The sequence below is a fragment of the Ailuropoda melanoleuca genome, chromosome 9, assembly GCF_002007445.2.
Source record: "Ailuropoda melanoleuca isolate Jingjing chromosome 9, ASM200744v2, whole genome shotgun sequence".
Classification (NCBI taxonomy): Eukaryota; Metazoa; Chordata; class Mammalia; order Carnivora; family Ursidae; genus Ailuropoda; species Ailuropoda melanoleuca.
Window position 1 is genome coordinate 14,475,126 of NC_048226.1, and position 23,441 is coordinate 14,498,566.

General features: G+C 51.5%; 1 protein-coding gene across 3 annotated transcripts in view; it reads left to right on the forward strand.

Moving 5' to 3' along the window:
- NR2F2 (nuclear receptor subfamily 2 group F member 2) overlaps positions 1-7,125 on the forward strand; it is an 11,609-nt gene extending 4,484 nt beyond the window's left edge. Inside the window, exons 1-3 of one of the 3 annotated variants that reach the window (XM_019804770.2) lie at positions 550-1,769; positions 3,352-3,879; positions 6,624-7,125. In XM_019804770.2, the coding sequence (XP_019660329.2) occupies positions 1,328-1,769; positions 3,352-3,879; positions 6,624-6,898 (1,245 nt within the window). In that variant the 5' untranslated portion in view covers positions 550-1,327 and the 3' untranslated portion in view covers positions 6,899-7,125. Of the gene's footprint in view, positions 1-549; positions 1,770-2,911; positions 3,192-3,351; positions 3,880-6,623 lie in introns of those variants that run through there. The other 2 variants (XM_034667915.1, XM_019804771.2) reach the window with 2 other exon arrangements.
- Positions 7,126-23,441: the final 16,316 nt, after the last annotated feature.

The following is a 23,441-nucleotide window of genomic DNA, read 5'->3' on the forward strand; positions in this document are numbered from 1 at the left end:
CGCTCCCCGCGCCGCGGTCGCGACGCCGCTCGCGCTAGGACCGGGCTGAGCCCGCGGCCGCCATGGCGGGGCCGCCGCGCTCCGGCCAATGACGACGAGGGGGCGGCGCGCGCGCGCCTGGCCAGGCCAACCCCGGCTGCTGCCTTATAAGGCGCGCCGTCACCATGGCAACGTGCGCTAAGTTGCAGCAGTCGTGTCAAAGTTCACTATATAGAGAGCTCAGTGAGCTGATCGCGGAGAAGCCACTTCTGCCAGCCCCGGCGCCTATAAATCGCATTCCCTCCCGCGCCCCCCTTTTTAGCATATTTGATCACTTTGATTCTCTGTTCTTTTCTCTCCGCGGTGTGTGTGTGCGTGCGCGCGTGTGTGTTTTCTTCTCCTCCTCCTCCTCTCCCCGAGTTGCCTCCTTTCTCCGGGTGCCGTGCTGCCTTTTTTCCCTTCTTTCATTCTTTCTCTCCGTCTTTTTCTCCCCCCTCCGCGCACGAAGGATGTGCTTCTAGGTGGTGATCTGCCCTCCTCTCTCTCTTTTATCATTTCTCCCCCGCCGNCGGCGGCGGCGGCCCAGCGCCAGGACGACGCCGAGCAGCGCCCGACGCGGACCACTTTCATGCTGATTCCCCCGGACCCGGGAAGCGCTCCGGCCACTCCGCGGGCCGCCGGCCTCCGCCCCGGCCTGCCCGGCTCTCTGGGCGCGCCCGCGACCGGCGCCTCCGCTCTCCCAGTCCTCCTGATTTCGATGGCTTTCCTGAATGGCTGACTGTGGGCTGCCCTGGACTTGGCCCCCGGACAGTCGCCTCTCCTCCTCCTCCTCTTCCTCCTCCTCTTCCTCCTCCTACTCCAACTCCTCGGCACACCAGCTCTGAGAGCGAGAGAGTGAACGAGAGAGGGAGGGAGAGAGTGAGAGCGAGCGAGATCTTTGGAGAGATTTTTTTTTTTTTTTGCCTCCTACTTCTGTCTTGAAGCCAGACAATCGACTTGCAGCTCTCCCTCCCCTCCCTCTCTCTCCACGTTCTGCTCCCACTCTCTCTCCCCTGGCCCCTTCCCCTCCCCTCCGGGCGGAAAGCCCCCCGAAACCAACAAAGCTGAGCCGAGGGAAACAAACAAAACAAACACACCGGGCCAGACAAGCAATCGACAAAACTTTGCAAAAGCAGAAACAAAAAAGGAAAAACTAATCAACCTCAACCAACCAGCCCCCGAGCTACCCGGGGCGCCCTCCCGCGCCCTCTCGCACCCTCGCACACACAAAAGGCGGCGCGCCGAGACCCGGGAGCCGCCGTCGCCCGCAGCCAGGGGAGCAGGAAGTCCGGACGCGGCCCCCATAGATATGGCAATGGTAGTCAGCACGTGGCGCGACCCCCAGGACGAGGTGCCCGGCTCGCAGGGCAGCCAGGCCTCGCAGGCGCCGCCTGTGCCCGGCCCGCCGCCCGGCGCCCCGCACACGCCACAGACGCCGGGCCAAGGGGGCCCGGCCAGCACGCCGGCCCAGACGGCGGCGGGTGGCCAGGGTGGCCCCGGCGGCCCGGGCGGCGACAAGCAGCAGCAGCAGCAGCACATCGAGTGCGTGGTGTGCGGGGACAAGTCGAGCGGCAAGCACTACGGCCAGTTCACGTGCGAGGGCTGCAAGAGCTTCTTCAAGCGCAGCGTGCGGAGGAACCTGAGCTACACGTGCCGCGCCAACCGGAACTGTCCCATCGACCAGCACCACCGCAACCAGTGCCAGTACTGCCGCCTCAAAAAGTGCCTCAAAGTGGGCATGAGACGGGAAGGTATCGGCCTCTCATTCCCCCCCCCCCCGCCTGGGGTCCCGGGGCCCTGGGTGCGTTTGGCTAGCCTGCTCTGGGTAAGGACGCAGAAGCCCCAAGCTCTTCTCTTCGTATTGCAGCTGAAAGGGGTTTTATACTAGAAGCAAGTTCTGCGCTGGAACCCAGACCCCCAAATCCGCATGCTTTGGCCGACTGATTTCCTCCTCTACTTTATCTTCGGGCTGTTTCATTTTCTTTGCATTGATTGCGAGTTCATTCGAGTTCGCCTTTCTGCGAGGGATGGGGTGTTGTCTGTTGTTGTTTTAAAGCCTGGTTTACTTCTCTGCCTTTCCTCTCGATTTCTCTCTCTCTCTCTCCCCTTGTTTTTCCTGCATGTTCAACATATGTCCCTCCTCCCCACCCCTCTCCCCAGCCCCCACCTTCTCAAAAAAAAAAAAAAACCAACCTGAGATTGTACTTTTGTACAGGAGGTTCAAATTACAAATGGCAATTTTATGCACTTCGCCGTATTAACGCTGCTGCCCGGGCAGCGCTCATGTGACCCTCCGTGGATTAACATTCTGCTAAAAAAAAAAAAAATACCTCTGTTTTCTTTTTTCCTTTCACTTTTGAAAGGAGGAGAGCGCGATAGGGAGCAGGGAAGGGTGGGCAAGAGGCCCTCGGCGGCTGCTTTCGCTCTGCGCGAGTTGGGTCTTTGTGATATAAAATTAGCCGAGCGCCGCGAGCCGTGCTCGGCCAATGGCGCGCTCGGCGCCGGGCGCGGGCTCCGGGCTAGGGCGAGCGAACGCCGGGCTTTCTTTGTGTTTCTGCGAGAGCGACTCTCCCGGTCCGGCGTCAGATAACAGCCCGAGCCCGAGCCTCGCCAGCTTTCCCCGGCCCTCTCAGGCCCTACCCGGGCTGCGCCGGCGCCGGCCGCCTGCTCCCCGCCTCTCCCCGGCTTCCTCTCGCCTCGGCCGGCCTCTCTCTCCGCCCTCTCCCTCCGTCTCTCTTTCTTCGAGCACACTGATTAGGCTGCCGCCAGACCTCGGCTTTCCGCTCGTCTCTCACCGGGGGTTCCCCGCCGGGCTAGGGCTGGGGCTGCCGGGTTTGGGGGAGAGTTGTTCTAGGGTGGCCGCAGGCCGTCTGGGGTGAACCCTTGTGTCTTTTTGCAAAAGCGTCTCACCCTCCCCCCCAGACTCGCCCCTCCCGCTCCCTCTCCTCCAATCAATAAGAAATATCAGCTGTTTAGCAGTAAAGAAGAAAGATGCCCCCAGAATGCTATATCCCGCCCACAGTGCCGGGGACCCCGAGGCAAAGTGGTCAATTCCGGGTCCTCGGCGGCCCAGCCCCGAGCGGGCCTCGGAGGCAAGTGTGCCGCTCTGGCCGCCAGAGCCTGCCTGGGTGGTGGTTTGAGAGGAGTGCTGCCGGGCTCCCGGCGACTTCCAGGTCTGTGGCCCTGGCGCGTTGGCGAGAGGGGCAGGCCTGCCTGTTCTGGCGCGGTGCGGGGTCTGGGTCAGGTGGGGGTCGGGCTGGGGCAGACCCCGCTGGGGGAGCTGGGGACAGAGGCTGTTCATTAACTGCGGGGTGTCTCCTTTCCTCCCCGCAGCGGTGCAGAGGGGCAGGATGCCGCCCACCCAGCCAACCCACGGGCAGTTTGCGCTGACCAACGGGGACCCTCTCAACTGCCACTCGTACCTGTCCGGATATATTTCTCTGCTGCTGCGCGCCGAGCCCTATCCCACGTCGCGCTTCGGCAGCCAGTGCATGCAGCCCAACAACATCATGGGCATCGAGAACATTTGCGAACTGGCCGCGCGGATGCTCTTCAGCGCCGTCGAGTGGGCCCGGAACATCCCCTTCTTCCCCGACCTGCAGATCACCGACCAGGTGGCCCTGCTTCGCCTCACCTGGAGCGAGCTGTTCGTGCTGAATGCGGCACAGTGCTCCATGCCCCTCCACGTCGCCCCACTCCTGGCCGCCGCCGGCCTACACGCCTCACCCATGTCTGCCGACCGAGTGGTCGCCTTTATGGACCACATACGGATCTTCCAAGAGCAAGTGGAGAAGCTGAAAGCGCTGCACGTCGACTCCGCCGAATACAGCTGTCTCAAGGCCATAGTCCTGTTCACCTCAGGTAGGAAGGAGCCCTGCCCTCTCATGCCCAAGGACTCCTAGCTCAGAGTTAGGGCCCAGAGAACTTGGGAGTCCCCAGAGGGAGCCCAGCCTCCCCCTTGGAAAGCCAAACTGTTGAGTGCAAACTTGGAGTGGGAACTTTGTATAGGCGCTCAGCCTCACCAGGCCTGTCCAGGGGACAGGAGAGGAAGGCTGGACTTGAGGAAGGTTACTTCAAACACAGGCTTGCAGGATGGGCCATGGGAAAATGCCTCTCCAGCCTGCCAGACTGGGGATGTATGTTCCTTAGCAGAGGCCTTCTGGGCCAGCTGAGCCTGTGCAATCTCCCCTACCCCATGGCTCTCTCTCTGTCACCCTGGCTGAGCCTCGAGGAGATGCCTCTGGGCACTGGAGCTGTCCTGGCATCATCTCTGCAGGGGAAACTTTGCCCCTGCAGGGGAAAAGTTTGTCTGCTAACTCAGTAGGAGCTGGAGCTCCAGGCAAATCCAACCTGAGGGCAGCAATTTTCAAAATCATATTCTTATTAAAACAATGCAGACTGCCAGGAGAGGAGGAAGAGCTGTCAGGAAGGGGCAAGAGGAAGAAAGGGGCCATCATAACTGTCCAGAGTGTCTGCAAGGAGTGCAAGATTCTGGCCTCCTGCTTCCTCTGCCCAGGCAAACACTTAAGGCAGCTCTCAAACAACCCAAAGTGTATGCCAACTTGGGCTGGATATGAATGTTGCCAGAGATATAAAACCATCATTGACTGCATTATGAAATCTAATTAGTTTGTATGTAGTTTAACCTGTGTGAGTAATAGATCTAATATTAATTAACTCTTGAGGCCAAATGATTTTTGAAGGTGCCTGGCTTTCCACTTTGGGCCACACCTGAGCCTTTTGGCTGCCTCCAGGCTGAGTTCAGCCTATCCCAGGTGGGTGGAAATCACCCCCTACACATTCTTGGTCTGAGTTGTCAGCTGATCCCTTTGTCATGGCTGAGAGGGGAGAGGGGTTCCCAATTCAGAATAACAAACATTTGGGTGTTGGTAGGGCTTGGAACCTAGAAACTGCAGTTTTTACAGCTTGTAGTCAGGACGCTAGGAGAGCTGAGTAGTTCTGTGGCAGACAAAAAGACCCACAATCTCTTCCTTATTGTTTGAAAGAAATCTAGGGACCCAAGTCATTAGCTCAATCGATTGCAGGTTCTGAGTCCTTAACCCACTGTCTGTTATACATTGCTGTTTTTCACACATAACTCCCCCCAACAGCCACCCCAAATTCTGCCTTTGAAAGTCCTTAGGTAATCAATTAAAGGGCAGTGTCTGGGCAAGGAAGAGCTGTATGGAGAGAGGCTTGGATCTGGAGTATTTTTCTCAGGGGAACTGTCATAACTAGAACATTTGCCTGATGCAAATAGACAGGCAGGATAGTCCCCTACCCCACAGCCACCTTCACCCCCATGCCACAACCCTGCTACACCCAGCCCACGATCCCAGACGATGGGGGTGTTGCTAATTTCTCGATATCATTGTTCGCTCTTCGCCTTACCCTTGGTCTTTCAAGGAAAGAAATGCCTGATACTGTCGTAACAGTTTAATTTATTACTATTTGCAAAATGTAGAGGCCTGTGTGGAGAATGCAAATCTCCTCACAAAGAGATAAAGGTCCCTCTTATCTGATTCATAGGGAGACACACAGTGTACCAATGCAGAGGGAGGGAGTCCTATGCAAACAGATCTTTTAATTCCTGACCACAGACACCTATGCATTCTCTCTGCATGAGGAATCTTAGATACACACATGAGGAAATTGCATGTGTGTTCTGGTTCTTGGGGTGGAGGTAGTGGCGGCTGTTTTCAAATATCTGTTTTAAGGATTCACAATATGCATGTGTTAGCCCCAGTCTTGTCTGGGGAGCCTAAAAAGGTCAGGTCACAACCTGCACTGCCTTCACTGAGAAGCCTCTCATTTGAAAGGCATTTATTGTATTTTCACATATCCGAAAGAGAAAAGTGTTTTCCTGAAGATAACAGGGAGGGGTTTCTTCTTGGAGGGACCTGGGTCTAAAAAAAATAAATAAATAAATAAAGGGGGATAGGAGAAAAAGGGAGAGAGAAGAAAAGGGGGAAAAGAAACAGCTCAAATGAACAGAGAGATCACAGTTTGCATGGCTGCCCTTCAATAGGGCTATACTGACAAGATCAGTTTTAAAGGGCCACTTAAATCAGTTTCAAAGACTGGAGAAAAATGAGTCGCCCTCTTTGGGGAGAATCTGAGGCTGGGTCGTGGACGCCATTTCTAGAGGCTGGGCCAGGTTGTTGCCCTCCCCCCCCACTATATAATTATAAGCCAAACTATTATTTACAGAGGAGGAGGGGGGAGGAGCCCTGGCAGTTTTCGTTTCATCTGTTTGTCTGTCTGTTTACTGACTTGAGCCAGATTTCACCCGATGCACTTTGCTTGGGCCTCCCAGTGACCAAGCCTGAGGACTGGGACAGTGAAAGCCTGCAGTGCACTGAGCTGTGTTTGACTTTAAAGCAACTACCCCAGGATCATCTCGTGCTCTCCTCCCCCCACCCAACTCCCCTCCGCCCAAGTTTTCAGTACAGAGGCATTTGCTCCAACTCCGGTTGGGGCAGTTTGACAGAGCCCTGTACACAGACCTCATGTGACCCATTTCAAACCTCTTAATCTGATGACTGAATTCTTCTTCTCCTTCTCCTTCTCCTTTTTTTTTTTTTTTAATTTAAACTTTCTTCCAGATGCCTGTGGTCTCTCTGATGTAGCCCATGTGGAAAGCTTGCAGGAAAAGTCCCAGTGTGCTTTGGAAGAATACGTTAGGAGCCAGTACCCCAACCAACCAACGCGATTCGGAAAGCTTTTGCTTCGCCTCCCTTCCCTCCGCACGGTCTCCTCCTCAGTCATAGAGCAATTGTTTTTCGTCCGTTTGGTAGGTAAAACCCCCATCGAAACCCTCATCCGGGATATGTTACTGTCCGGCAGCAGTTTTAACTGGCCGTATATGGCAATTCAATAAATAATAAATCAAAATAAGAAGGGGGAGTGAAACAGAGAGAAAGAAAAGGCAAAAGACTGGTTTGTTTGCTTAAATTCCTTCTGTTAAGAAAGGATATAAAAGGATGTTACAAGTTTGCTAAAAGAAGAGAGGGGAAGAATTTCATGGACTGTGAATTTCAAAAAAAAAAAAGACTGTCAAATGAACTTTTACAGAATGCATTAAAAAAAAAAAACTCCTGTGTCGGTCAGAACAACTTGCTACTTATCATTTTTGTATAAAAAGGAAATTAGTCTTTTTCTTTTTTTGGTAAATTTTTGAAAAATATTGCTAAAAGTGCATTTAAGGAGATTGGGAGAAAATTAGCAGAATGGAGAAAGTAAGTCTTTTTTTTTTTTCCAAATTATTAATTGTCCTGTGTCTATGTACCTCTAGCTGTTCTTTTTTGTACTTTTCTGGTTCCAAACCAGTTTATTCTGTGGTTCTATAATAAGTTTTGATATAATCTTGGCTTCTTAAAAACTGTGTATCCTTAAAATATATGTTCTGCAAGAATTAAAACTGAGTCCATGAAAATATCATAGGAAGACATAAAACTTTAAAAGGCAACTCAAAGATGATGGAAACGCACTTACAAGTGGTGATCAAAAATTTTAGGTGAAGTTGAGCACTCTTAATTTGAGAACTGGAGGAACCACATACAACATTTAACTTCCCCTACCCTGCCCCCCCCAAAAAAGACACCATGACAAACCTAGCTTTTTAAAAATATTTTAAGAAAGAGAATGAACTGTGGAATTTATTGGCAGCCAAGGAATGTGTCCAAGACACATGCTGAGGTTTTGAATAAAAAGTGAACTTTTGTAATTTGAATTGGGTCCCGCTTAGTTCTTGAATTGTTACGAAAATCCTATATCTGTTTGTATATTTGCAAACCCTTTGTATTATAATTGTTGATATTTTCCCTTTTTAAAAAATACCATTGAAATCAGCATGACAAAATAACACTGTTGGCACTTATAGGTAACGTGATTGATCAGTATCTTAGAGTTTACAGTTTGTGTTTTAAAAAAAACTGAAGGGTTTTTTTTTAAGTGCAACATTTCTGTATACTGTAAAAGTTATAATAACTGAACTGTTTGGTCGAGTCTTTGTGTGTTATATTCCAAGGAAAATTGAAAGTATTCAGAAATTAAAATATTATTTGATATCTGAAATCTGTTTGGCTGTCCCCACTCACTGTCTTTCTCATCGAGTAGAGCCCCTGTGAGCTCTCGCTGAGCCGGGCCGGGGGTCCATTTGTTTACTCCCCTCAGTCAGTTTGTTCAAAGGTGGACTAGTGTATTTGCCTGTTTAATTTGGGTATGTGGGGGGGAAGAGAAGCTGAAGTTAATGGTTTATCTATGGTTTAGGAAGTGCCATACTGATATAGTAAACCACCCCCATTCACCTAATCCTCCTTTTAATTAAAAATGGATTTTCAGGAAAAAAAAAAGGCCCTTATATTTGTCACACTTAAGTGCCTGCTTAGGGAAGGTATTGTGGAAAGTATTAGAAATCTTGAGATCAGTATCTATTTTATGATCAGAAAAAAAATACTGTTTTGTACATTTCTGACAGTTAAGCAAAAGACAGTTCTAGCAAGCTAATCACAGCATTGTAAATAGAGGGCAGTTGTTTGCAGTGAGTTTTTCCTTAAGTAGGTGTGATTTTTAAAAATACTCTGTGGTTCTCATCTAGCTTGGTTGTTGAGAGGATTTCAAATTCAGTGATAGAGCTTAGAGCGCTAAAGGGTCTGTTTTTAGTGTATATATGATAACTTGCGGTTGGCCTGCCTTTCCCCTCCCCCCTTTACGTTCATTCTGTGGGAGCATGACCACAGGTCAAGGGAGTCTTTTCCACTGGAGTTATGTACATAAAAACACATCGACATTTTGACATTTCGGATTGTGTAGATACAATCTGTACTGCTCTTGGGATCCTTTGTCCTTAGAAGCCAAATTAAGAAAAAGAAGAGAAAGAAAGAAGGAAGGAAACTTTACAGGGTGTGCTGATTTGGAAGTAGTGACTATTTTGTTTTGGAGGTGGTTTTTTTTTTTTTTTTCCTTTTTCTCTTTTCCTGGTTTGAAGGAAGCTCAGTGTGTGGGAGTTTGCAATTTTGTTCTTATTGAGGCTTTCCAGCACCCCCCCCACACCATACTTCACTATGCTGTGGTTTAATTTTAAAAGCGGGTGGGTAGGGGAGGTGGAAGAAAAGGGATCATTTTGTAAAGTGTATTAAACTTTGATACTCAGTTCCAGTCAATACATGTAGACCAGAAAAATCTGTCCGATTTGTGAATTTGAGCAGAGTCCTCCCATCTGACCCCCAGCTTCTTTCTGTAGATATATACATACATAAATGAGTATGTTCTTAGGGCAGAATATCGCTGACCTTTAGCTCGAGGTTTGTTGGTTGTTGTTTATTTTCTCCTCTTGCAAGTGCTATCCATGTGAGTGTGTGAAGTTTCTCTAATAAGTAAAACACAGGCCCTTTTCCTTGTTTGTTTTGTGTTAGTTTATTGTAAACAGCCATTTGTTGTAAATTATTGGCATTAAATTATAATTTATGATTTTCAAAGCAAAAGACAGTCCCTGTTTTATTATGCTTTAAGCATGTGTTCTAGTCATTGGAAATCTCTCTCACTCTCTCTGAGTTTCAGCAATGAGCTTGGGGTCTGCAAGGCAGAAAAACAGGACCCAAAATTTTTCAAACGGTTAAAACAAAACCTCTTGTATATGTTTAGAGTGGCCGGAGGAGGATCTGTTTAGAGTCTTGAGTTTGGTTTAAGTTTATTGCATTTAAAGAAAGTTTTTCTTTTCACGCTGAGTTAGAACAAAAGATCTTTGCTGCAACTGAACTGGACAAAAGACGAGGGCTGGGACCGAGCGAGTGCGTTCTGTGTGAAATTGACGAGATCTTTAAAAAAGCTGCTAAACATGGCGACTCTTTCCCTTTAAGTGTCTCTTTTTCCTTGCTGGGTTTTTTTTTTTTTTTTCCATCTGATCTGAGCTCGCTTTATTTCTTTTCCCAACCCGCTCCCCCTCCCTCCTCTTGGCGCTCGGGGGTGTGAGAGAACCCAGTTAGACGCGAAATGCAACAATAGTCCGAGGAGAGAGAGAGGGGCGATCGCTGCTTCTCGCCACTTTCAAACAAACCTGGGGGAAGACTGAGCTGGGGGTGTGTGTGTGGGGGGAGGAATGTAGCCCGTTCGCTCTGCTCGAAGTCGCCCTGCCTCGGCCTTTCTGCATTAGTTCTCTCCGGGCCGCGAGGGGCTGGGACTCAAAGTTAGCGGGCGACGTCCGGGGCTGGTTCCGCGGAGACGGCTGCGTTCGCATCCGGCCGGCTTGCAGGGACGGGGGCCTGGAGTTGGCAGCAGCTGCGGAAAAGTGCCTGCCCCCCAGCCCCCGCCCCCCACTTACGTGCGGCGGAATTCCGCCAGCGCCCCCGGAAAGTCCGGGGTGCCGGGCGCGCGGAGCTGCACTCCCTGGATGTGCACGGAGCGGCGACAGGAGGGGGGCGGGGGCGGGGGGCGGTCAGGGGGAGCTCGAGCGTGTGAAACTCTGCCTCGAAGCTCGCTTTTGACTTGGTCCTATGAGCTGAGCCAACATGGCGTCTCCCATTGCACCGCGAGCGCCGGGCTGCCAGGCACGGCAGGGCCGGGTAATAGAAAACACATTGGTTACCAAAAAGAAAAAAAGGGGGGGGGCGCTAAAGGCCATTCCATCTGCAGGCAGAAAACCTTCTTTTAAACTCTTGCTGGTGAGTGAGTGCGGTCCTCGATTATTCTGTAATTAAAGCAGAATTCGTAGGGAAAATACTGGTAACGCAGTACCCCCTTCTCTCTCTTGCCTCCCCCCCCTTATAATTAGGAGAGTTTATTTCATGTCTCCCCTTCCTACAGGAGCCAAATTAAAAAAAGCAAAAGTCTGTCTCCTCAAAGCATCTTAAATGTTTGAATGGTATAGGGGGAGGGGGAGAGGCCAGTATTTACAGACCTGGTCAGTGCTCACGCTCATTAATGCAGGGGCTGCGCCGGGGTTTGTGCGGGCCGGGTCCAGCTGGGGGGTGGAGGCTGGGCTGTGAACCCCGCCGGGCGTAGGCAGAACTTGCTGCTTGCCTGTCAAAGTTACAGCAAAGGTGGCTTTCCGGGCGGAGGGCGGGTTCCGGGCGGGTGGTCGCAGGCCCTAGAAATGTGTGAGCCTGCGTGGACGGCGCCCCTGGCAGGAGCGCGCCCGCAGCGGAGGATCCCCTTTCTTTAATAGGTTTGAGTGGGCGAGGCCGGCCGTCGGACAGACTTGGCCTCCCAGAGAGGGTCTTCAGAGGGCCTCTGGAGAGACAGTGGATTGGCCCGGGCCGAGCTCTTAGCGGATGAGGGACTCGCCCCTTACGTCCAATTCCAGCCCCTGCCCGGGCCTGGAGACCCCTACCCTCAGCCGCCTGGGAGGGAAGCGAGGTAGTCTCTGAATTCCGGGCCTCGTCAAGATTTATTGAAGTTGGGTTTTAAAAACGTGCTTCAGATGATTTTTCCCATTTTCTCAGATTTCAAAGGCTCCCTGCAGTGCGGCTGCCTAATTAATGGTGAAATTCAACTAAATCTAATTATGCAGTAATTTTAAAGCAGTTAGTGCTGGGCGTTGGTTTGTAATAGGACCCCAGTTTTTTAAAGTTTGCTTACTGTGTTGGTTTAGGGGAAAGCCATCTTTTGTATGGCAAAGAAAGACGGGGAAATATTTTTGCTGCAAGAACCGAGGGCTGAGAACCGCCCCCACCCCCTCACCTCCATCCCCCATCCCTGTCTCCTGTCCGCTCTCTCTCTCTCTTTTGCCCTCTCTCAAGCTCAAAAGCTGAGCGAGGTGCTCACCCAGCAAAGAGACCCGTTTTCATAGCCAAAGGGGAAAGAGAGAATTTTTCATAAGGAGACACAAAGGGGCTTAGTATCTGCTCTCCTGGACCCATCTGTAAGGGCCCGAAAACAGGGAAGGGACTCTCATCTTCTCTAATAGAGAACAGATTTCCTCCCCTTAACATCCATTGTCATTAAGGCGAAAAGCTGACTCTCAGAGTTATAAATCTTATCGTCCTTCTGATAACACACTTGTAATAAGTTAGCGTCCTATTCAAAGTGAATTGTAAAACTGCCTCATTTAATATGGCATCTGTGTCATTAAAACTTTTATTATTTTTTTCCCCCTCGCGTCTTGCAGGCCTGGCATTCCGTCGAGCTCTGAGGTGCCTATTGGGCCTCTGGGGTAGGGCCAAGGGGGAGAAAGGTGTGAGAGATGGGCTGCCTGGTTTCAGCCTCTGGATCTTAGTCTGGGGTGAGAGACCCCTGAGGCAGAGAGGGCCTGGGGGGGTGCTGTGTCCCCCTTTCCCATCCCCCGGAGCGGCCCCCTCGAAATGACGTTCCTTGAAAGAAACATGCTTGTGATTAGCTAAGCAAACACATCTGCTTTCGGAGTTGGGCCTTCGTTAATTAGCTGAACAAAGGGCCGTTTTGCTTTTTACCTTTTGCTGGGGGAGAGTGTGTTTTTTCAGGAGTGTCGCGGGCCCTCCTCTTTTCAATTGCAGCCACGACGTTAATTTTATTGGGATTACTGATGGGAAATGAGGTGGCGCAGGCTTCCGAGAGGAAAAGCTTGATCATTACCCCCTTTGGAACTATATTTTTCCACCAACCTCCTGCTCGTGAGGAGGGGGTGGGGGGCCAAACTGCTCAGCAAGTTCGGAGCAATTGGAATCAAGCTCGTGGTACGCTGATCTCGGGTGACAGAGCGTGTGTTGGAGCTGAACTCTATAATTTGCGCTTCTGTTCCTTTATTAGCCCTGGACAACGAACTAATGAGCTTTGGCCAGCACAGTGTCACTTGTATTTATTTTCTTACGGCAACTTTGAGATAGCGGAAGTGTTCCTTACCAAGAGCCAGGGAGGGCCCGGAGTCCTGACCGCTGCCTTCCTGGCCCAGGTCGGTGGCTGCGTCCCAGGGGAGCGAGGGCGCGCGCAGAACTGACGAGCTTGGCGACTGGGCCTTTAGATGAGGCCTTGGGGGCGCTCAGGAAGGCGTTGGACCCTTTGGAGGCCCAGGCCTTCCTGCAGGCCCAGGTTCTGAGATTGAGGTCGAGGGATGCAGGGCAAGTCTGGGGCAGGACCCCAGGCACGAGATGGTCGAGGTGCAAAGGTGGCCTGGCGCCCTCCTGGTGGGGGAAGGAGGAGGGATCCATGGGCATGACTAAGTCAGGCCAAGGAACCCTTGGAGCAGCGGGGCTATCGTGCCCTGTAGCCATTGGGACTGCTTTGTGCTGAAGGAAGCCTGGCTCAGCTGTCTGGCTAACTGTTTCGGGGGGATGAGAGGATGCTTTAAAGGAACTCTGGGGGTTCTGAAGTGCGGAGGCTCCTCTCCCCCTAGTTTGGCTGCTCCAAGCAGTCTCAGTTGGAGAGGCCTGGAATAAAGTAAAGGAGGCGTGAGGAGGAGTGGGGACAGAAGGGGGTCGACGGAGGCAGTGCAAATGTCCCTTGTGCCCTTGTAGAGAGAAAAGGAGCCCCCCACGCTGCCAAGTGCTTGTGGGAGGGGGGCGCCAGGGAAGGGGAAGCCCAGGGAACTGCCAAGCGAGCGGGGACTTCTCCGCTCTGCCGCCTGCGACTTCCTGCGGCTCTTGCCTTGCTCCCTGCCAGGCAGCCTTTGCTAATAACGCCCAGGCTCCGTGCCCCTGCCCGCCCCATCTCTCCTCGCCTCTCCTCGATTTATCCCTCTGCCTTACTACCCCCTCCCCACCTCTTCCTTCCTTCCTGCAAATGGGTGTTAACGTGGGTCTTTATGTTCTGTCTATAACTAGGATGTAATCACGCGCCCCATGCCTCTCTCTAAAAGCATTTAATAAATGTCTATTAAAGCGCTACAAATGTAAGATGAATTTAGTGGCGCGGCTGCCTCCCTGAATCCGAACGGTAATGATGGATTTATCAACGGGGATTCGCCTTCAGCCCAGCGAGGGAGGTTTACTCAGCAAATACGTCGGCGAGCACCCACCCAAATACAATCATTTGACCCCCCGCGGGCGCTAGCCGCCTCACCCTTTCTGCCGGGCCAGTGCCGAGCAGGGAAGACCAGAGGGGCATCGCCCCTCTCCTGGCCTCTCGCCCCCTCCTCTGTCTCCTCGCGGCCTGCAGGTCTCCTGGCGGGCATGGCAGACCTAGCACGGGGGTTTGGATGTGGGGAGCTGGTGGTGACCGGGTTAGATCACACGATGGAGTGTGGGCTGTCTTGGATCAGCCGGGAGACGTCAGTGGGCGCTCTCCTGACCCTCTTGGTTTTGAAGGGGTGGCAGCTGATTCAGTCTGCGAGTGGGCTCTTGAATACCCTGACTTTGACCAAATCTTAGGTGGTGGGATCCTCGCTGGACCCTCAGCCCAGCCCTGGGCAGGATTCTAGAGGAGGCAGCTCCAAGACAGAGACCTCGGGCCCCAGGCCCTCTGAGAGGCCCCAGCGTGCCCAGAGCGGGTGCCTGACACACCCACCTTCCCTGGGCTCCCCGAAACCCACCAACCCAAAGCAGAGGCGGCTGTAATCCAAGGTGATGGGTGTAGGCTCCAAGGCAGGGGGCAAAACTCCCAGGTCTTTCCCCCTAAACAGATCTGGCTTCTCTCCCACCTGCCCCAGCAAAGCCCACCTGGCCATTTTCAAGTTTTTGTGGCTGTGGATTTTTAGAATTTGGTTTGGACTGTGATCGTTAACGCGCACGGCCCCGGTAACCACCACCTCTTTCTTTCTTTTATCTTTCTTTTCGAGGGGGAGGAAAGTGCTAGCCTGTTCCATCAAGCCCAGTTCGCATTTGCTTTGGCCTCTGATTTCTCTTTCTTCTTTGGAAATTTCATTGAGATGTCTCTGTACTTCGCTTGTCAGTTATCTTTGTTCCTTTTAAATAAAGGGCTTTTAAATGGACTTATTGCTCCCAGCGTGGGTTCCTCTCTCTAAATGTTAGAAAATTGTGCCATCTACCCGCTATGCTGAGTACTGTCACACTCGGAGACCTTGGGGACCTCCGGGCCGGCTTCAATGCTGCCGTGTCAGGGGCCGCCGGCAGCAGGAGGAGGGGGCGGCTCACGTGGATTTTTACAGATCTCCGCCTGCAGCCGGCCCGCGTGGCCACTCCGGGGCACGGCCCGCAAGCAGCCGCCAGCTTGATGGCGGCTTCGAACTTGGCGGCAGTGGCTGATCTCGGACCGAAGCGCAGGCGTGCCTGGGACCCTTCTCTTCCCGGAGATGCCCCGGGCCCGGGGGGGGGGGACGCGGGGGCTGGTTTAGGCGAAACAGCCGCTGGGGGTCGGGGAGAGCGGAGGACAATGGGGGGGAGCTGCCGGGGAGGGGCAGGGGGCGATTTCGTAGCGCAGCTTTGGGGAGCTCCTGCCGGTCTCCAGCTCACCCTCTCCCTCGGGAGAAGCCGGGCTGAGGCCGGTGGAGAGCGACGGCCGCCGCCGCCTGGCTTCCCAGTCTCGGGGAGAGAGAGGAGAGCTCGGGCCAGGCAGTTTGGCTGCAACTTTCAGCTCCGCTTCCCAGGCTAGAGAGATTTCTGATGTCTTTTGGAAGGCCAGAACTTCCTTTCCTTTAGGGCAGCGTGGTTTAGATGGATCGCGTTTGAACAAGTCAGATGGCTGATGTGGGGTCTCCTCACCCCAACACCCTCCTCTGCAAAAACATCCCTCCCGCAACTGCAGGTTCTTTTTTGAATGAGTAAAATGGATTAACAGTTTAGATTTTATTATGTGGCTACCTCTCTCAGATGGCTTTTTTTTTTTTAACCCATTAGGGATACCTATTAGCTAAGATTTCCAAGTGTCAGTTGGGTATTTTATGCTCGTGGGGGAAAAAATTCTCCGATACGGTTTATGACTTTTATTACATGTTTCACACTGTTCGAGAAATGGAGTTTTAAGCAACATACAATTAAATCTATATTGCTCTTTGGAGAAGGGCCAAGGAACTCGACAATCAATTAGTTTAGATCTTTTGATACTTGTTGCTAAAATCAAAGTGTAAAACTACAAGCTCAAGGTATAGCTGCTCCCTCATTTTCCCTGAGGTCATGGAAATGGCAGTTGCTTTTTCTTCGTCCCCAAGTTGTTTTTCCTAATCATTCTGCACAGATTAGTCTTTGAAGAATCAGGCTGTTTTCTATGTTTTCCTTCTTTTTTCTCCCTCTTCCTGCAGTCTCTCATCTCCTGCCTTTCCATCCAGGTTTCGTTTTTAAAAATACGTTCATTTTAAATTTGTGTTATTTGAAAAATGAATTTTCCATTCACCCTCTCTCTCATCTCCCCCACCCCCGACTGACACTAAGAAGGGAAACTGTGTTTAATAACCACAATAATACAGTGGTTTCTGGACAAAGGCAAAATTATATTCTTTATAACCACAACAGGATGGGGGTAAGGGGATTCTCTCTCTCTCTCTCTCTCTCTCTCTCTCTCTCTTTCTTATCTCTGTCTCTTTAAATAAGCAGCTTAGGGAATATAATCTCTGCCATTGAACAGAAACTGCTTCCTTCTTGAAAATACCACCATTCCCTCTTCCCTGGCTCTCTCTGGGCGAATACCCTCCACTGTCTGGCAGGCATCTGCTTGCCCTTGGTCCTGAGCAGGGGTGGGGGTGGGCCTATGATGATCCCAGGGCTCAGGAGAAAGCTTTAGGACCCTGCCCATCTCTACCGGGCAGTTGAGGCAGGGCTGCTTCGAAGTTCCAGAAAGGAGCTTGCTAATTTATTAAATAATTCTCACTTCCCCTTACCTTCTCCTTACAGCCACCTAGGTTCCTAAAAGGATGGGGGAGGGGTCTTGAACTACACATCTATCCCCCCATTTCCTTTTCCTTTTTCCAGCCCACCCCTCACCCCCACCCCTTCACCAGCCTCATCACTAATTTCAAAACCCTGTGGCTTTGGGACTGAGCAGGCCAGTCATTGAGCTGTCAATCTCCACCAGGACGGAATGTCTAGAATATCCTCTCTTCTCCAAAAACAGGTTCTAAACCAAGTGAAGCAATTGGGCAGAGTGCCATTAACCTCCCTCCAGAAGCCTTCTTTTTCCTCTCAGGGAATGAGGACCCCCAGGGACTGCAGGGACCTTTGCCTCCACCCAATGCTGTGGGTCCGTTAGGTTGCCTTCGATCTCACCGTTTGCCCATCCATATGCCACTGCCCTAATTGTAAAGAAGGTCTGGGAAACATTTTCTCTGTGCTAATTTTATATTTCCCATTTCCCCCTTGCAACATTAAACATAATTTTGCGCTGTCACTGTCACTAAGACTGTGGTTTGTTGATGTCTCTACTTGGAAACAGGACCCCTTTGCCTCCGACAGGGAGTCCTCCCCACCCAGCCTCTGGGAGGCTCCGGCTCCATCGGTGACTTTTGGGTTTCTGTGAAAAGGCTGGGGGTTGGGGAGAGACCACAGCCATAAAGGCCGGAAGGAGCCCTACCAGAACCCCAGGATCACTTCAAACCCTCTTTCCCTATGACAGCAGGAGCAAATGTGTTTTTGATGTGCGTTTGGTTGTTGGCTTGTTTGTTTAATAAAATCCCTGTGTATGCGTGTGTGTTTTAATGTCTCCACGTCTGTGACGTATAACCACAGCCACTCCACTTTTCAAATTTCCCTTTGAATTTCTTTTTTGTTTGTTTGTTTTGGGGGCTGTCCACTTCAACTTCTCTCTCTGTTCTTTAGCCCTCCTCCCCACCATCCCCACCCCACCCCCATATATTTTCTCTGGCAAAGCAATCATCCTCGGGCCCAGTGGCCACGTTCCTGGAGATAAAATCCATTTATCCCTTGTGTGGCCTCACCAAGGCCCAGTTATCCGGGGCCTTTGGTGACAGACTGGAGCAAAGGAGATGAAGATATTTCTCATTTCCCAGGCTCTGCTCCTCCTGCCTCTTAATGTGCCAGCCTGGGGGGCTCCACAGTTGCACAAATGCACCCAATGTCTCTAGGTTTGCTCTCTGTGCCTGGTTGCGGTTTTGCCTGCTTTCATTTGTTTTCCTTTTCTTTGGAGGAGCTGCTAGTTACTCTCCACGACAGGGTTTCAGAGCTCCTTTGCACCAAGACTGGTGGGTTTCAGAGCGATTATCTCATTTCGCTGGTGCAGAGCGAAGCCGCTTGCAGCCCCTGGGTCAGGCATTCAATGGAAGGCCTATGTCACAGACCCAACCCGAAGGTTAATTTTCCCTCATTAGCATCTCCATAGTTCTCTCCTTGCACAGGATCTCAGGTCCTTGCCTGCTGTCTTCTCCCTGCTCCCTCCTTAAAGTCTCTGGCATATTCTCTCTCTCTCCTGGTCCCCTCTACCCAATCATATACTCTGCAGGGTCCTATTGGATCCATAGACTCTAATCATTGAAAACCCATCTCATCAATTTCCAGTTTGCCTACTTTTATCCTAGAGCCCCTTTCCTCCATCCACATCTCCCTCTCTCTCTCTCTTTCCCCCTCTCTCTCTCCCTCTCTCTCCCCTCCACCTCATTTACAAACGTATTCTGCTTTATTTGAATTAGTTCTCTTCTCCCCTTTTACTTTATCCCCCCCCCTTATTCTTTCATTCACTGCTAGTAAAAGCAAAAGATACAAAATGGCAAAGTTCAGCTGCGTGTGCATGGGGGGGAGCCAACCATCCCAGCCACCTAGAAAGAGGCTGGAGATTTGTAATGACAGAAGAAACAACAAAGAAAAGAGAATTGCATTTGCGGCTTAAGTGGGCGAGTGTGTTTGTGTGTCTATATCTGTGTGTGTTTTTAAGATTTCTTTGAACCGCTTTTGTGCTGACGCCACAGAGGCATTTGCCGAAGCCAGTCACGGTATAGGAACTTTGAGTTAACCTCTTATATCAAATGAATCTTTTCATTTAGAGACCAATAAATCTCAGTCTCTAGCTACCTTTTGTAGCCTGAGCTCAATGAGACAAGACTGAAGCTTATAATAAAGACCAGATAAAGTTTGCCAAAGTTATTCCCCCCCCCACCATCCTATTTTAACCAATCTAGAAAATTCCCCCATCCAACAAATAAAAGTTCCGGGAAGTAGCATCTTTTCCGCAGTGAGGAGAAGGGTGGAAATTTCTTTACCTTTTCACAGCAAGCCTGTTGACTGAAGTGGCTTTCCAAGCTCAGACACTGAAATGATTTATAGTTTTTCAACAAGTCATTATTTTGGTGTGTTGTTTAGGTGGGGCTGAAACAATCTAATAATCAGTGTAAGACTGGGGAAGGGGATTGTCTGTGACCAAGAGGAGAGTTAACACCAGAAACATGAAAGCCAGTCCGGTCTCCAGGGATGGAATTTGGAAAGAGCCTGCACACGTCTGCTCCTGGGCAATAAAGAAATACATTGTTAACAACAACAAAACAGACAATGCCCTGAGCTCTGCCTTGATTCAGAGCTGAGCTACTTTCAAGATTTTTTAGCGGCACTGTTCATTTTGATGGGGTTTCTGGGCCATTTGAAATTCAACCTTTAGCCAGCTTGCTCATGGGGTATGGTTACTACCCTTATGATTTACTACCCCTCCTCCTATATTTTCTTTATTTCCTGATGGCCCCCCATGGGGCTAATCTTTTTTTTCCCTTTCTTTTATATTTTCCAGTTTTGTTCTCCCCACTAACGACTCAGTGTTTTTCCTGTTTCTACTGATCACTCATTTGCTTCCTTTCTCTCTTTCCTTCCTTAAGAGACAGAGGAAAATAAAAAGAATGGGAGGGGGATTTCCAAATGGTTCCTCTCTACATGTTATTAATTACTGCTACAAGGCAGGCGATTCTTAACTAATAACAAAGTTGTAAATTACCACTGACTTTCAAATATTTCTCATTTGTCAGCTCCGATTGATTTGATTAATATTCCGCTCTGAAATAATTTTAGCCACACTTACGATCAGCTTTATCCATGAAGCAAAGAGCAGACCGTCACCCCTGCGTGGGACCCTGCCCCTCTGGTTTTACTCTTTATGTGAAGTTTTCGTTTCCATCCTCAGGCCTGATTTGGTCTGGAAAGCAGTGCTGGAAAGGTTCACAGGCAGTTAAAACTGCAGGGATGCAGCGGACTGGCATATACCTGCAGATGTTCAGTGACTTACATGTAATTTCCGAAACACTGTCGAGGAAATTAATCCTATTGAAAGAACCAAACAATATCATTTCCTAGGTCTCCTAAACATTTTTTTTTTCCGCCCTCCAGATTCAAGGCTGAAGGAATGGACCTTTAAAGGATTCCTAAATTCAGGAAACCCACCCAAGCCAAGCCCCATCTCTCTCCTTAACATTTTTAGGAAAGAGCCAGCCTATTCACAGCTCACCTATCAAACACTGGGATTGAGGGCGGAAGGTGTGTGTGGGGGGGGGGGAGGAGGCAGGGTCAAAGGGGCTCCCAGGACAGGAGCAAAGGGAAGACCTCACATTTTGGGGAGGGGGTTATATTTTCCAAAGGTCCCTTTCCCTTCCACCATCATATCCAGAATGCAATTTTTGAAGCTATCAATACCCGCTGACTCCAATACCTCTCGAGTTTTAATCTTAATTATATTATTAAGTGAAGTACTGTGCTGTCAGGGAATTGAACATGATTTATGACGTCTGCCTATTAAAGGATCGATTGTGAATATCGCTACTATCATCTATCAATATTCTTAGGCCGGGGGTATTTCTCGCTCCACGGTTGTTATTTGTAATACCGAAATGATAGACTGCAGGAAAAGACTATTTCTTCTTCGCAGGACTAGCTTTCCAGGTGCAGCAGGGAGTCCGTGTGCGGAGGCAGGAGACTCTCCGTGTTCCAACCACATCTCACGCCCAGAGAGATTCTAAAGATTTTTTTTTTTTTAATCTTAAAACCAGTGAAGTCTCCCTTAGGTCTCCTAAAGGAAGGAAAGCCAGAGTCGTTTTTAGGGAAAGAAGTAACCTCCGTAGGTCGATATTAGGGGCGAGCGTATTCTAGCTGCCAGGTGATTTGCAAGGAGACTAGAAAGAAAAAAACTAGCAACGAGGGGCCCCCTTTATATAAGAATATCTGGATGGGGGCTGGCAGGGAGTGCTGGGGGACTTTTTGGAGCAGATGCCCGGGCCCTGGCTCTGCCCTTGGACTCGAAGGTGTCCAATTTCTGGGATCAATCAAGGCTCTCTACGCCAAGCCACCCCTGCAACCACACTTCCACCTGCTCCCGCCTCCTCTACATAGGTGGAGGCGGGTGCGAAATGCGCCGCGGCTAAGCCTGGAGGAGCCTGAACGCGGAGGCCTTTTGTCTGCAGACAGAGCGCAGCGCCTGCTTTTTTCCACCCTCTCGGGGCACGGTACGGGGTCACCGGCGAGTCTCGGCCCCTGCTTTAGGGGGATGGGAGGGAGAGGCGGTGAATGCAGCAAAACTCCTGCTCTCGGGAGCGGCCTCGGACCGCAAGCTGGAGAAACCCCGCGGGGTGTGGTGGAGCCGGGAGCGCCGTGAGTGCTCCCAGGGCCGCCCGGCCTGCGCCCTGCTGCAGCCCAGGGCGCTCACCAGGCCTCGGAGGCCGGAGACTCCCTTCTCGGCTGCCGAGGCCCCGGAGTCGGTCAAGCGCCCCCTGGCACCGCGAGGGAGGCGCACCTCGCCTGGAGCAGTGCGGCCGCGACCTGGGCGGGAGGAGGCGCAGGACGCGAGCCCCGGGGCCAGGATGTGAGCCTGGCCTCCGTGCGCGGAGCTCTTGCCATCCGCCCGGGCCTGGCCTTCGCGGCCCTCACTGCCCAGCCTACTCTCCTCCGGGGTTCCAGTGCGAAGAAGTGGGAATGTCACTGCAACCTGTTTGGCCTTCCCTCTGCCCGGCCACAGACGAACGCAGGCGGGGAGGGAGGACGCCTTGGCCCCGCTTCTGGTGGCCAGCAGCGCCCCGCCTCTCCTGGCCCGGAGAATACGTTTCGGGGTTGAAACCTCTACCCCGGCCACCAAATCGCACCTACCTAACTACCTGCCTGCCCCATCCCGACCTCCCTGCTCCGAGGCCTACCCTTGGCCCCTATGGTTTGTCCGCAGATTTGGAGGCTTCCAGGGGTATGGACGCAATGGCTGGTACATAGTAGGCACTCAATAAATGTTAGCTGTGGTAATCATGAGGTACATCAGGTCTCCTTCGTGGGCATCTCAGTCTCTCACACTCGTCTATTACAGACCAATCACTACCTAGCTAGGGTCCCCAAGACTCCTACTCGTGCCCAGGGATTGGTCAGCTACCCCTGCCCTCTCTGAGCCCTGGAGCCACAGCCCTCCACCCTAAAATGCCTGTAAAACACCCGAGACCTCTGCGGTTCTCCCCCTAGGGTGTGTGTCCAGGCCTGGGCCACCGGGAGCAGAAGAGACTGAAGCCTGAAGCAAATGTTAGCAGGTCCTTACTGCACTCTGCCCAGGTCAGCGCCAGGGCAGGGGAATTTCGGTTAAATAAGAACATCCTGGAACAGGGGATGGTGGTTCGTCGTTTAAAAACAAACCATAAAAAAGGGACTCTTTTTTATGGGACAGAGAGAGAGAGAGAGGGAGGGTGTGTGTGTGCTTGGAAGGAGGCATGGGGCTCAGGGGCAGGCCGAGGCAGGAGAAGCAAGAGTAGATGAGTCAGAAGCAGCGGAATGACACCTTTTTCTTCCAGAAACAATTCTTTCGGTAAGCTTTTAATTGCCAGGCCGAAAGGAATGAGTTGTCGGAGACATCGCCCCTCAGTATACGTACAACGCCGTGTAGCCGGGTTTTGTTTTATGACCTTAAATAAATACAACTCCGTCTTCCTCATTTTTATTATCAGTCACACTAAAAGTATTGTTGTTGTTATTTTGCAAACAACACTTCAGTTCTAGATGGCCCCAGGAGCAGGGCCGGAGCCACGCCCAGGGCCGCGATCACCTGCTGCGGCTGGGACTTCGTCCCCTCATCTCCGCTTCCCTCCCCCACCCCCCAGGCTGATGGATATTCTTGGACGTGGACCCCTTTAAAAACGACAAATGTCTTGTCAATACAGACCATCCATCCTCTCCTGCTTTCTCATCATTTGTCGGCGCGAGGAGGGACCCAGGCGCAGGCCCAGCGGCGCGTGTCACGCGCGGCCTGCATTGTACCGTAATCGCCAAAACCTTGGCCTAATTTGCAACTAACATCTCGAGCGAAGGAGTCGGCGAGAAATCAGTGGCCCAAAGAGCTAGATTTAAGCTTTGGCGGGATCGGAAATTAAGGGACTGGAAGGAGGATGTGATTCATATTATTTTCCCCTCTCCCCCTCCCACACACGATCGTTAAGTCTCCCCGCTCGGCCTTTGGGGACGCGGCCCTTATCTCTCCGCGGCCTGTGTCCCTGTCGCTTGCTTTTGTCGCTCCGGACCACTGTGCCTGGGGCGCCCTCCGCCTGGCTTCTCCTAGCCCCCGGGAGGAGGCGCTGGTACCCGGGTCGGCCCCTGGTCCCTCCCAGCCGGCGTCCTGGAGCCCCCATTCACAAAGCTCGGCTTGGAGGAGGCGACACACACACACACACACACACA